This window comes from Clarias gariepinus, chromosome 2 (genome assembly GCF_024256425.1).
Source record: "Clarias gariepinus isolate MV-2021 ecotype Netherlands chromosome 2, CGAR_prim_01v2, whole genome shotgun sequence".
Taxonomy (NCBI): Eukaryota; Metazoa; Chordata; class Actinopteri; order Siluriformes; family Clariidae; genus Clarias; species Clarias gariepinus.
The window spans coordinates 39,124,633-39,138,537 of record NC_071101.1 but is presented as its reverse complement, the minus strand read 5'-3'; the positions used below and the strand labels follow the sequence as shown (position 1 = coordinate 39,138,537).

The 13,905-nt window shown below is 41.0% G+C and overlaps 1 protein-coding gene across 3 annotated transcripts in view; it reads right to left on the bottom strand.

The window, feature by feature from the left end:
- The window catches only part of wasf1 (WASP family member 1), a 67,732-nt gene that overhangs the window by 30,199 nt on the left and 23,628 nt on the right, over window positions 1–13,905 (bottom strand). For all 3 annotated transcript variants that reach the window (XM_053479527.1, XM_053479538.1, XM_053479549.1), the window contains exons 2-3: window positions 4,945–5,113; window positions 2,433–2,567 (exon numbers count right to left, since the gene is read on the bottom strand). In XM_053479527.1, the coding sequence (XP_053335502.1) occupies window positions 2,433–2,567; window positions 4,945–5,077 (268 nt within the window). In that variant the 5' untranslated portion in view covers window positions 5,078–5,113. The remainder of the gene's footprint in view (window positions 1–2,432; window positions 2,568–4,944; window positions 5,114–13,905) is intronic.

The following is a 13,905-nucleotide window of genomic DNA, read 5'->3' as shown; positions in this document are numbered from 1 at the left end:
CGTCAGGATAGTGCGAGGATAGGAAAGGAAGAGCGTGAAGCGATGCTCACACCATGCATAGTGGCCACTGTACAAACCTAATACAATGTTATGATGCTTCACTTGGTCAGGACTAGGCTCAGCCACATTATGTGGCAATAAAATGAAGTCAGCTGATGACCTGAATGTACTGAATGACCAGGTAATCACATATAGGACAGTTTTTCTCCCCCTGGCACAGGGATATTCCAGAACTCAAATTGTGAAAGAGTGGTTTTCGGAGCATGAGTAAGCATTTTCACGCATGAACTGACCAAAGCTAATCAAAGCTAAAGGGAGTCTATGCAGAACCTAAAATTTAGTATATAGTTAATTTACTCCCACAAATGTGGTTTATTCGAACAAACCTACGGGAATCACCCATAGAACTGTGGAAGGTTTCTTCATAGCTTAACCGCATATGGGTGGAGAGAATAGCACATGCCTTCTTACCTCAGTTACCACAAGCTAGCTTGCTTAGCTTTAGCTAAACTGAAATGACAAGGAGGCAAATTCATATAAATTTATAGGCTGGTGTTACTTTGCAGTTAATTGAACTTTGTCATCCATACCCTACATGTGGTGCTGTGTCAAGGCATACATAACAAACAATTGCATAAACTACAATTATTCCAGTTAGCTAGTTAGCTAAAGTGTTGTATAGCAAGTCAGCTGCTATACAACATAGCAGAGAGCTAGCATTTTGACCCCCCCTCCCCTTGTATAGTTATCATAGATGGGAACTCCAGCTAGGACATAAAGCCTTTTTTTTTTGGTTTGTTTCAGTCAGACTTTTTTCAAACATGTATATTTCTATGGGAAGACATATCTATTGCTATTCTATGGGAATTGATTCACTTTTGGAGCCAGCCCCCAGTGGACATTCGAGGTACTGCATGTTCTGGCACTTCTGGATAGGCTTCATTTTTCAGAACCCTCATGAGATCACCCTTATTATTCCTAAGCTTGTAGAATAGCACTTGATCCATTGATCCTTGATTAATTGCTTTATTGACTTTTATTGTTTGATTCAGTCCTTAATCAGAGTTAAGTGTAAAAGCATGTACTGTAGTTAAATTCTCATCACCGTGCACAATGGAAGACAAAAGACAAACTCCAGGGGAAATAAAGCTCATCTTACATGCGCGCGCACACACACACACACACACACACACACACACGGCACGGAGTAATATGACTACTAAACTGCAATGTAATACACTTTTATGAATGTTATTCATTTTACTGCTTTCTTCTTATCCGTATTCAATAAACACAACAGATTATGTTCCTCTTACATCTCTACACTTATCCCTCACTTCACAAGCACAACTAACAGGAGCGGTTTTCTTTTTTATATATATTTAAGCTAATGAAAAATTTACACAAATGCTGTTTAATAGAAAACAGTATTATTGTGAAGTAAAAGTGAGTGTCTGCTTTCTTTTCTTAGGTTTTATTTAATAAGAAATAAATGCACTCGTACCACGGTATGTTGATTAACAGAAGACTGGGGATTTAGAAATATAATAAAAATGTAAGTAAATCACTCATTTTCGGGGATATATTCCTGTTACGTATAGTGTCTAAGTGCCATCCAGCATATCGACCAACAGATACTACCCCCGACTTCTTTGGTCGGTTGCTAGCTGGAAGGGATTTTACTCTAGGGACTTGAACCGAGTACCTGCTGATCCACCTTAACCACAGAGCTACCCCTACTCCCATGTCTTAAATGAATACATTATTACTATATAGGTTTTCCCTTTGATTTAGATGTTTTTATAATCTGGTTGCACTACAACCTGCCTGGTCATGATTTTATTGTTCTATCCACAGTATATCAAAAGCAAAACGTAAAAAACAACTTGAATTTGGTTAAGCTGTAATGCAACAGCAGTACACTGTAACATCCCCCTCTGCATGACGGTAGAAAGTCCCTGGCACTCTATCTATATCTCTTCTCCGTCTTTTGTGCTAGAACCTGTTTTACCCGTGTTTGAGTGGGACACGACAGCTCTTCATCCTCTATTGCACTCAGTGCCTGTTCCCGAGGCCGAACAAAAAGTGAGCACTGAGGTCAAAGTTAAAAAGAGGTTTGACAGCATTTGGGGAAAAACAAAAAAACAAAGCCAGTAAAAGTGAGGCTTGGTACAGACTGAGGAAAAAAAAGAGCAGCCTGCAGCATCTATAGTGAGCTGGTTAAATTCATTAGACCATTAAAAGTGTGTAAATCTCAGCACATGGTTGAAACTTTAATGATTAAATAAAGAAAAAAAGTAGAAGAAGAGGTGGATAGAAAATCTAATGAGCTGCGAGGATGAAAACAAATAGTCGGTTTTCCCTGGGGAGCGTTTCGTTTACACTGCAAACGCGGAGAGAAGAGTGTGCCGCATGCTTGTGTGTCTACTCACACTCCTCCTCTTTAGGGTCGAGCTGGGTCACACTGACAGACAGACGGTCCACTCGCTCTTGCAAGGAGTTGACTCGAAAGGAGAAGGCATGTGCTTCATTAAAGAGCTCCCCAAACAAGTCCTCTGCATATTTACCTAAAGAGAGAAACACACACACACAAATCCTTAATGACCTTTTTAAAAAAAAACAGAACATGAAAGAAGAAAAAGGGGGAAAAAAGAGCACAGATAATGAAACTAATACTTTCTTCCTAAGCTCTGCAGCTCTGATATTAACATTTCACTCAGATCCATAAAACCAGACCCAAATACCTAACAAAACTCCAACAGAGAGATTAGATTTACCTAGCAAATGTTATTTCCTAATTCAATCATCAAATCTGTTCTTTTGCTGTTAGAGTTTGTAGATTATGAGATTTACCGTTCATAAACACAGGTCTAGTGAGCCTGAGCACACTGCACATGCTCGAATATCAGTTGTATATGTGTATATATAGGTTACATACATTATACACACACATGTATACAGTGGCAAGAAAAAGTATGTAAACCTTTTGGAATCTGCATTAATATGTCATAATATGTGATCTGATCTTCATCTTGACAAATATAATGTGTGATCGTGCATGTCTTTATTGAACACACTCATTCAACACTCAAAATGTTAGTGGAAAAAGTAAGTGAATTGGAATTCACTTGGAATTAACAACTGGTTGACCCCCATCTTGGCAGCAGTAATCTTAACCAGGAACTTCCCGAAGCTGTGGATCAGACCTGTACATTGTTTAAGAGGAATTTCAGTCCATTTATCCGGGCAGAACTGCTTTAGGTCTGTCATATTCTTGGGATGTTTCATGCGTATGGCTTTCCTCAAGTCATTCCATATCATCTCTATTGGATTGAGGTCTGGGCTATGAGTTAACCACTCGTTGGCGGATTTAGTTTTTCTGAAGCCATTCTGCTGTGGACTTGCCCTGGTGTTTTGGGTCATTGTCCTGTTGCACCACCCAACTTCTATAGTTTCAGCTTACGAACAGACATTCTTACATCATATTTTTGAGGCACTTCAGAAATTTATCATCTCCTCTCTAACTGCAAGCTGGCATGGCCCTGATGCAGCAAAGCAGGCCCATATCTTGATGTTTTCTCCATCATACTTTAAAGTTGGGATGAGGTTTTCATGATGATATGCAGAGCCGTTCTTTTACCGGTGCTGTAGAGCTGCATGTTCTTTCTAAATAGTTCAATCTTAGTTTCATAAGCGCACAAATCATTTTGCCAATACCGCTGTGGAGTGCCAATGAGCTTGTGACTTGTCGACCAATCAGAGGCTTGTTCCCGACTTGTCGACCAATCAGAGGCTTGTTCCCGACTTGTCGACCAATCAGAGGCTTGTCCCCGACTTGTCGACCAATCAGAGGCTTGTCCCCGACTTGTCGACCAATCAGAGGCTTGTCCCCGACTTGTCGACCAATCAGAGGCTTGTTCCCGACTTGTCGACCAATCAGAGGCTTGTTCCCGACTTGTCGACCAATCAGAGGCTTGTTCCCGACTTGTCGACCAATCAGAGGCTTGTTCCCGACTTGTCGACCAATCAAGGGCTTGTTCCCGACTTGTCGACCAATCAGAGGCTTGTTCCTGAATTGTCGACCGGCTGTGTTCCTAACTTGTCGACCAATCAAAGGCGGTGTGTCTGACTTGTTGACTCGTCAGAGGCAGTGTTCCTGACTTATAGACCAATCAGAAGCTTGTTCCTAATTTGTCGACTAATCAGAGACAGTGTTCCTGATAGTGTGGCAGAACTTACATGAAACTTCTATGTCACTAGGTCGTTTAGTTACACGAAAACATGTTCTCCGCTCAGCTAGCTGTCCAACATTGCCACAGCAACTCTTTTTTAAAAACAAAGCATTAGCCAAAAGTCTAAACTTTGCCTCTAGTCCTTTTAACAAAAGTCATATATCTTTTAGACACTATGTAATGGAGGTTATTTACGAAGAAACATTTCCCTATATACAGTGTGTGCTCAAATGTCTGGTTTTGCATATATTCAATAGCTAGCACAAAGGGAATGCTGCATTAGCCGTGAGCTACCAGGGTAACTAAGTACCCATAAATCAAGATAGCAACATCCATTAACAACCAACAGAGAGTGAAGATCTGTTGCGGTGTAAACACAAAGAGACAGCAGTTGTTGAATTTCTTAGTCAAAGAAATTCAAACAGTTTTGTGAAAACATGTATTTTGTGTATATTTGACAAAAATATAAACTGACAAAATGATAAATTAGATTTGTTCTGATATGCAGTTTGCTGCATCACACCATTGATTTGTTTCCTATAATAGCAAGCCCTCATGTGTTATTCTTTAGATCTTGAAGACCAAAAGGTAAAAGTTCTGCATAATTATAATCAGAAATCTTAATAAATCAAAGTCAAAAAGTTTGGAAAAAACTAAATCCTGCCATTAATAAACATCATCCTAATTCATCATAAGTGACACACACACTTACTGAGGCTGCTGAGTTGACGTATAACGTTGGCGAGAGAGATGTTCGTGACACACTCAAGCTCGTTTTTAATACTACAGGGCAACGCCGTGTGGCACAAATGCCTCGGCTCGATGCTCCTCTTCACCAGTGGCATCTTCACTCACTCCGCAATCACCTGCGACAGCTGGACCTGCAGGGGAGAAGAAAAAAAAACAGAAGAGAATTCTTTTAATAAAGCTAATAAGATCTGAACAAACAAACCATTGCTGTTCCAGCATACAGAACTCCACTGAGTCGCTCGTTCCTATCAAACACACCAAGTATCCTGAACCATCTCCAGGACAGTAAAAAGGTTCGAGAAGTGAGGGAGATAGAGAGACTGAGAGACTGAGCATGACCTACATATCGCAGCTTCTGCACACACCCACACACAGCTGGTCCTAAAGAGTATTATCATGCCTTCTGTGGCTAATCGCTCACGCTGAGCCCAAGCGGTACACAGATAATTAGATTATGCGTGAAATATTCAGTAATTTAGACTTGACTCCAAACCGAAACTGGAGATAAGACTGCTGGGACAATGACCGTGCTGAGATCGATCCTTATTTAACCCACAATACACACACACACGCACAAAGGCAGCCATTTTCTCTGGCCTCAACTCAGCCTTAAAGATATTTCAGAGTTACGAACAAAACCGAACCAGAAGGTAAGTGACATCCTACCATAAGGACGAATCTGTGATGCAGATAAGACACTAGAATAATAATTACGCACTTAAAATATAGTAAAAATAGGTGACAGAACACAGGGTCAGGTCCTGTCCACCCTGTGCAGTACTGTGCAAAAGTACTGTGTAAAAAGTCACAATTTGATATCATATACCCCCTACACGAATTAGTTACGGTTTTAAACCTTAATGAAAAAATGAAAAAAAAAATTTATTCATTAAATGTAGCCCGTTCCCTATAACAGTTTTCTCAGCATTTAAAAACTACAAACTAACTTCAAAATACAAGAGTTTAACATTTAACTTAAAACTAACTTAAGCGAAAAAAGACATTTCTAAACAAACTTAGCAAATAATTTATATTCCATATAAAATACATTTTTTTCAGTTTTTCTTAAACGCCTCCAAAATCTCAGAACTCAACTTGACGGTGAGCGTAAGCGGGTTGAGTGGCTGTGAGCACACAGGCTTCTTATCACTTGCATATGGCATTTTCAATTAATTATCACTCGCTGAGTTTTGAGACTTGTGTACGAGTGTGTAATAGGTGGGTTTGAGAATAATTTGATCACAGATTTTGAGGAAAAAGGGCAGATTGGATGCTTTTATCACGCACGATTTTTGATAATGTTACACCATAAAAATGTGTTTCTGTTGCGCTGCTCGGAAGCTTCTGCGCCCGGTACAGAACCGTTTATACCTAAGGCTGATCAAATCGAACAGAAAACCAGACAATTCTGGTCACACACACACTGGATAATCAACCGGTTTATCTCTATTACAAATGTAAAAATGGTTAAACAAATATTTCTATTTTGGAGTCAATGTGGCGATACAGGAATCACCACACATATTCATAACTGAATTGATCCCAATCCCCCCTCCCCCGATCTATCACAAACCCCCCCCCCTTCCCCCGCCCGCCCGCCTTTGTAATATTAAATACTGGGCTTGTTTTGAGAGCATTTATTTGATTTCATGTGCCTAAGACTTTTGCGCTGTACTGCATATCCAACTCGTGCCTGTTTAGAATATAGACTGAAAATCATGACTACAAATGACCGAGTTTGCTAATCATCTGTGTCTATTAGGTTATCTGCGTATCTAACCTCCATCTAGAAGGATATAAATCATAAACACAATAAAGAGGTAATGTTACAGTCCCGCCCATTGTACTGCAAAAGGAAAAGAAAAAAAGAAAAAAACGATCCAGGGATTAACCACAACCCTTATGTGACATACTCATACACTCATTAGCTACTGCAGCGGTTCCTAAGCCTGGTCCTGGTGGACCCCATGTCCTGAGTGCGTCTCAGCTCCCATCACACCTGATCGAACTAATCTGCTAATTAACAGGCTTTTCTGAATAGAAGTGCACACGCGCATGTGTGTGTGTGTGTGTGTGTGTGTGTGGTAGAGCAGGGAGAAGCACTTCAGGACCAGGCTTAGTAATCACAGAGCAGGTAAAAATTAGACAAACATCACCTGTAACTTTTCTAATCTGAGTGAGTTTAGCGCAGCCTCTGATTCCCGTTCCTGACTGACCAGAGAGGAACCCGGTGTTGAAGCCTACCCGTCTCAAGATTTGATGTACCGTGTTCATTCTGAGATACTTTTCTGCTCACTTCGTTTGTAAAACGTATCTATTTTTTTGTTCCAGCTTTTCAGGGCGTTTATTTTTTTCTTTTTTCTTTTCTGCCAGCAGATCTGGATGTTTATGTGCAAAATCTAAAAACTGTCATGTGTTCGAATCCCAGGACATCAGCAGATTTCTGAAACTGATGCTTGTCCATGCATTATTTTATGCATCTGTGTGCTGCTGCCACACAATCTGAAAATGCCGACTGCGTGAATATTTTACAGATGTTTCTAATAAACTGTCGCCAGTAAGTGTACACTCAGCCTTTTCCTCCCCCTCCACCGTCCCAAAGCCTGATCTCTCTATATTCATGCTGACTTGGCATGTGACCTTCAGCCCTTGTGCGAAAATTCCATTTGCCCCTCGTCCTACTTCAGCAGGCGCCTTAAAGGTGTTCGTCTACGGTCGTCTGACTAATCTGTCCCAGAGCAACACATGTTCCTCTGCTCCTTCTCCTTCCCTCATCTGCTTCTTTTACTCCCTTATCTCCCTCCTCCTCCTCCTCTCCACGTATATTCACAAAAGAGCATACCGATGTTTTAACGCTGCTCTCTCCCACACCGTGCCCTGCCAAGCATTTCATCATTTTTATTGAGAGTGACTCACCGAGCACTTTAAAACAGTACGGATATGAAAGCTAAAGTATTATTTAAAAAAAAAAAAAAAAAAAAAGAACAGAAAGAAAGGGAAAAAAAGAGACAGACAAAGAGAAGCTGCAATGCGATCTTGTCTTTTCTTTCCTTTCTGTTTTTTTCCCCCTTTGGATAGACAGTGGAAAAAAAGGACAGAGAAAGCCAAGCTGGGGGAAAAAAAAACATTAGAAACTGAGAAACGAGAGAGAACGCGAGTGAGACAGAGACCAAGAGAGATAGAGAGAGAGAGAGAGAGAGAGAAAGAGAGAGAGAGAGAGAGAAAGAGAGAGAGATGCTTGGCAGCAGTGCAGTAGAATCTAATTATGTAAAAACCAATGCAGCCCAGTCCAGAACAGCAGAGACAAAGAAAATAACACACACACACACACACACATTCTCTCTCTCTCTCTCTCTCTCTCTCAGTTTCAAAGGAGCATCAAATTAATCTCACTCCATTAATCCCACTTCCTATAAAATGCACCACATTTTTAAGAAATCCTAACACTTTAGTGGCAATGATCAATAAGAAGCTTGTTCGCAACACACACACACATACAGTTGTCACTCTATAATAATATAATAAGTATATAATAATTATAATAATAATATTATGAATAATAGTATATACATAAAGCCACCTTTTAAAGGTCCCATATTTTACTATTTCTGTACCAGGTGTGTTAATGCCCCATCTTAAATACCCCTCACACACAACGCATGTTTAATACCTCAATCTCTCCTTCACTTCACTCCTCCTCCAAATGTGCCGTTTCAGTGTCTATATGTAAACGAGCTATTCCTTTAGAGAACCACGCCCCTTTAGAGAACAGCAGTATTGAGCAACAGCCTGGTCTAAAAGGGGAAATAGGGATCTTCTTAATCACCAACAGTCAAAAATTTCTAATTCCATGGTCTTTATTGATTTGTATTTCTTTCTACATTGTAAAATAAAACCGAAGGCGTCCAAAATATATAATAATCTCCTTGGAACAATTGATATTGAGATGTTTCTGCTACTTGAGCTCTGTAAAGCCTTCATAAAAGCTCTAAGTGGTGATTTCTGAGGTTGGTGACTCTAAATGAGCTTCTCCTCTGCAGCAGAGTTAAGTTTTGGTCTTGTTTTCCTGGGAAGGCTTTCAAGAGAGCCAGTTTCATCAGGGTGCTTGATGGGTTTTGCAAATGCACTTGACAATGATTGCTCATGAACAGCTGACCTTCATGTCCTAAAATAACAACTGAGTGTTGTTGTTGTTGTTACTTAATCACCCAATTACATTTGTTCCGAAAAAAAACCAGTATTAATCTAAAATGTAGAAATTAAACCACTGAACACAAAACAATCAATTAGAAGGTGTGTCCAATCTTTAGATTGGTACTGAAAATGTCATGGAAGCACCAAGGAGGCTTCACTTCCCAGCATCCACTGCTAGTCACATGGCAGTATCGCGCTCCTTGTTAATGTCTCGTTCCTCACTGCGTTTGAGTTCCAGGTTTCGCAGTCTGAGTTGTCCCGGTGCTGCTGTATTAACAGTGCAGATGTGTTTATTATTCCTGGCTGTGCTTGGCAGCCCTGAGCGGGCATCTGTTCACAGTCGTAGTTTCTGCTTTGCTTTGTTACTATGTACAGTACAAGCTGACCTTCACGCCTTCACGTCATAATAATACGCCTTATGTCATAGTTTTGAAAATAAATCACTAAACAAAAATAACATCGACTTAGAAGGCGTGTCCAAACTTTTAATTGGTTCTATATGATGTCACATTTCAAATTCAACCCATATTAAAAAAAAATAATAATAATAATAATAAATAAATAAATGTTTGTTTTTTCGATACATGCAGGTTCAACCCCCAGCACCACTGTTGTGCCCTTGTATGTGCCCTCAAATGTATAATAAGATAAAAGGATAAGGGCGTCAGCCAAATGCTTTAAATGTAATAAATGAAAAAGTGGAATGGTTGGTTAATTGCTGCGATATAAAAGGAGCAAAGCACTCCGGGACATGCTGTTATAGGAAGAAAACTCCATGATGGAACCTGTAACTCCGCTTCGGATTGAGCTGTGGAATTCTGCGTTTTTGCACATTATTATTAGCTTCCTTTGAAGCATTTACTTTGTGTATATCCTGGTGCAGGGATGCTCATCTCGCCTCACTGTCTCAGACAGGGCAGCCGCTGACTAAGCACTTGCCGTCTGAAATGTGGATATTTTCTGCAGAAAAAAAAAACGCTTTAATATTATTATGTCTTGAAATGGAATGAACCGTATAACATACTGTATTTTACTCTGTAAAAGCAATACGGTCACCGGTTTCAGCATTTCTTCATCTCTACACAAAATAATCTTGTGTCCCGTTACTGACTGAGTTAGTTAGCGACACTCAAACCCAGCGCAGATCAGAGAAGACGACGTGTCTGGAGGTGCAACGTGAGAGAGGAGGCAATGTGAAAGAATATCGGGAAGACGATAGGTGTGAATCCTCTCTATTCGCTGAGGAAATTTGTCACACGTTTTTGAGCACAAGCATGAGATTGAATTTACTATCGATTTCATCAAGGGGGGTGGGGTGGGGGGGATCACAGAAGAATCCGCTGAAGATTTTTTTCCAATTATTATATTCGGACAGCATATATTTCTTGGGTTATGCACACACTACACTACCCTGCACTGTGTCTAGTGTGAACCTATTCCTTTTGAGCACATATCGTCATAGCGAAATCCTGCACCGGTTCTGAAAAGGTTCTAAAGGGCGCGATGATGCACTGAAAGCGAAGGGTAGAGTCTTTCTATAGATGAGTGACATATCATCCTCCTTTGTGCCAGGGAGTAATTGTTGGAGTGCAGATGGGACACTGGGCAGCCTGCCGTTTTCATACTCGCCTTGATTAGATTCCTTCATAAATTGTACACTGGTGGCACGGTATGACACCAGAGGGATGGTAGGGACTCTAAAAGCAAAGAGAAAATAATGTTTGATCTCCTCGGGATGTCATTCATATTCTATCTCCAAGGCAACGCTGGTCACTGACCCTCCCCCACATCTTCCTGTCTCACACGCTCACACATTTACACAGAAATTGGCAACCCTTTCCGTCTCAGGGGTCATGCTGTATATTTCTGACCCGACCTGACCTGATCAGACACTATTACTGTATCCTATGGCGTCTGGAAATGAACGCATTTTAATACACAACTCCATCTTGCAGTAAAAAAAACAAAAACATTATATACTGTAGAACGGTAGAAATATCTAATTAGCCATGGCAGAACCTCAATGCTTATTAGCATGTAGAGTAGCATGAGTTGATAGAAAGGCAACAGTAACTTAAATACTTCTTGTTACAACCGAGGTATGCCGAAGAGCGTATCTCTAAAAGCACAGCACATCGAGCCTTAAAGCAGATGGCCTACAGAAGCAGAAGCTTACACCGGATGCCACTCCTGTCAGGAACGAACAGGAAATTGAACAAGACTGAACAATAGAAATTTGATAAAACGTTGGCTGGTTTAATGAGCCTCTGCTGCGACGGTCAGATGACATGGTTAGAATTTGGGGTAACAAAATGAAAGCATGGATCCATCCTTCCCTGTATCAACAATTCAGTTTGGTGGTATTGATGTAATGGCGTTGTGGATATTTTCTTGAAACTGAGGTCACTGTATCCAAATTGCCTTGTACATTCACCAGATATCAATCCCATAGAGCACCTCTGGGATGTGGTGGAACGGGAGATTCACATCATGGATGTTCAGCCAACAAATTTGCAGCAACTGCCTCATGCCATCATGTCAATGTGGACCATAATCTCCACAGGGTGTTTCCAGGACCTTGGTTTCTAGAGTTCTGAGGCACAAGTGGGTCCAGCTCAGTACTAGCAAGGTGTATCTAAAATAACACTTATTTCCATTTTTGTGTTGCCACAGTAGAAACTGGTTTCCACATATTCTGATTTGGCAAAGGTTTTACACCAAATGTGCTTCCTCATTCAACCCTTTTATTGTATGAAGTCTTGGCCAGTACAATTGGCTGGTTTGGGGCCTTTGCCAGGAAACACACCTGTGTGTCTCCCATGTGGCAGGCGAGGATTCTACAGCTGACCCACCAGTGGCTGTTATTAAGAACACCTGTTCGCCTGCATTTCTCTACAATTATCCAGTCGCTGATTATGTGTAGGTAGTGTAATCCATAAAATCTTCCAGATACAGGTCAAAAGCTTCAGTTATCAGAATGGGGGGGAAAAAATGTGATCACAGCCACTTTGACCATGTCAACGGTTGGTGGTTGAGGCTCTGGTCGGGGGTCCAAGCACCATCCATGCCCCATTAAACTGCCCTGGTAAAACCTCAAATAAGGCCTTTAATTCTATTTGCTCCGAGGGCGCTGTATCATGGCTGACCCTGTGCTAACAAACCTGGGATATGCGAAAAACAAAGATTTTCACTGTGAAGTAATGTATTCTATTACAGTTAAATAACAGTTATATAAACTTAAAAGGGATGACCCATATCTCCTGCCATAGTGGTGTAAATAAAAAGTGCCAAAAGTGGAGTCTAAACCTCTCTGCCGTGTCTCCCAGTTGCGAGATCCATATCAAGTAGTTCAATATTCAGTCCTCATGACCGTGGAGGGGGAAAAAATGATGCTGACAGGTCTGGGGCTGACAGTGATTCTGAAGGGCTTTCTAAGGAGAATACTAATGATAACACCGGTACTCGCTCGGTTTGCTACCTGTTGTTCGATGATGCTATGCATAACAGCAGCTACAGCTTTGCTGGACAAACAAACAACAATCCACTGACGTCTTTAGGTAATATAAAGGAAAAAATGAGTCATGTGGTCTTTGACTGTACTGCAATACCATAGTGACATATGAACAGCTCTGATACAGGAAAACAAGTTCCATACTTAATTTTGCTTCACATACAGGTCCTCACTTTTACCACCAAAACAGTAATGACCTGTGTGTTTTGCCACCTTTTCCTCAATTTCAGCTACACTAGCACTTCTATCGGATTGGACCAACACTCACCAGCCTTTGCTCCTCACACTCACCACTGAGCCTTGGCCACCCATAACCCTGTCGCCAGTTTACCGGTTTTCCTTCCTCGGATTACTTTTGGTATCTCCTGCAATGTGCGGATGAGAAACATCCCACAAGAGCTGGAGTTTTTAAATTGCTCTGGTCCAGCAGTCAAGCCATCTTCTGCTTCCAACACATCAACGTCAGGGACAAAATGTTTACTTGCTGCCTAATATATTCCACCCACTTTTAGGTGCCCTTGTAACAAGATATTGTACCTGTAGTTACTGTGACATGGGATAAATTGTAATGGTTAGACATCTGAGTCAGAGCAACTCCAAAACTAGAGTTCTTGTGGGATCTTTCCACGCTACGGTGGTCAGGACGTATCAAAAGTGGTCTACAGAAGAAAAAACAATGAGCTCGTGACAGGCTCATGGGCCGCCAAGGCTCACTGATGCATATGGAGATTGAAGCTTGACCTGTGTAGATCGATCCTATAGATGTAGTTATTCAAGAACCAAAGAAAGAAGCAAAAGGAAATGTTTGTGTCAAGATTTGGTTTAAACAGAACACCCGGGCTAAGGGTTTTACAGTAGACTAAACTGACTTGTATAAACCCTTCATTCCATTATCTCAAAATAACAGAACATGCACTCTGTAATGTAACCTTTGAAATACTACATAGAACCCTTCAGCTTTACATATACTCCAGAGCCGGTAAAGGTAACACAGTGTTCTCTCTACTGTACAGGGATATTAAGAGCTGAGCTAATGATACTCATCTCTGTGTAAACAATCAAATGTGTAGCAAACACAACAAAGCTCTCCGCTTAATAGAAACCAGTGACCTCCAACGATCCTACAGCAACTACCAATCAGACGTCACCCTGCACCACGGCAGCCAATCCCATTGTTTGGACGTAGGAGGCGTTTCCTGGTGTCTACGCTTACAGCTG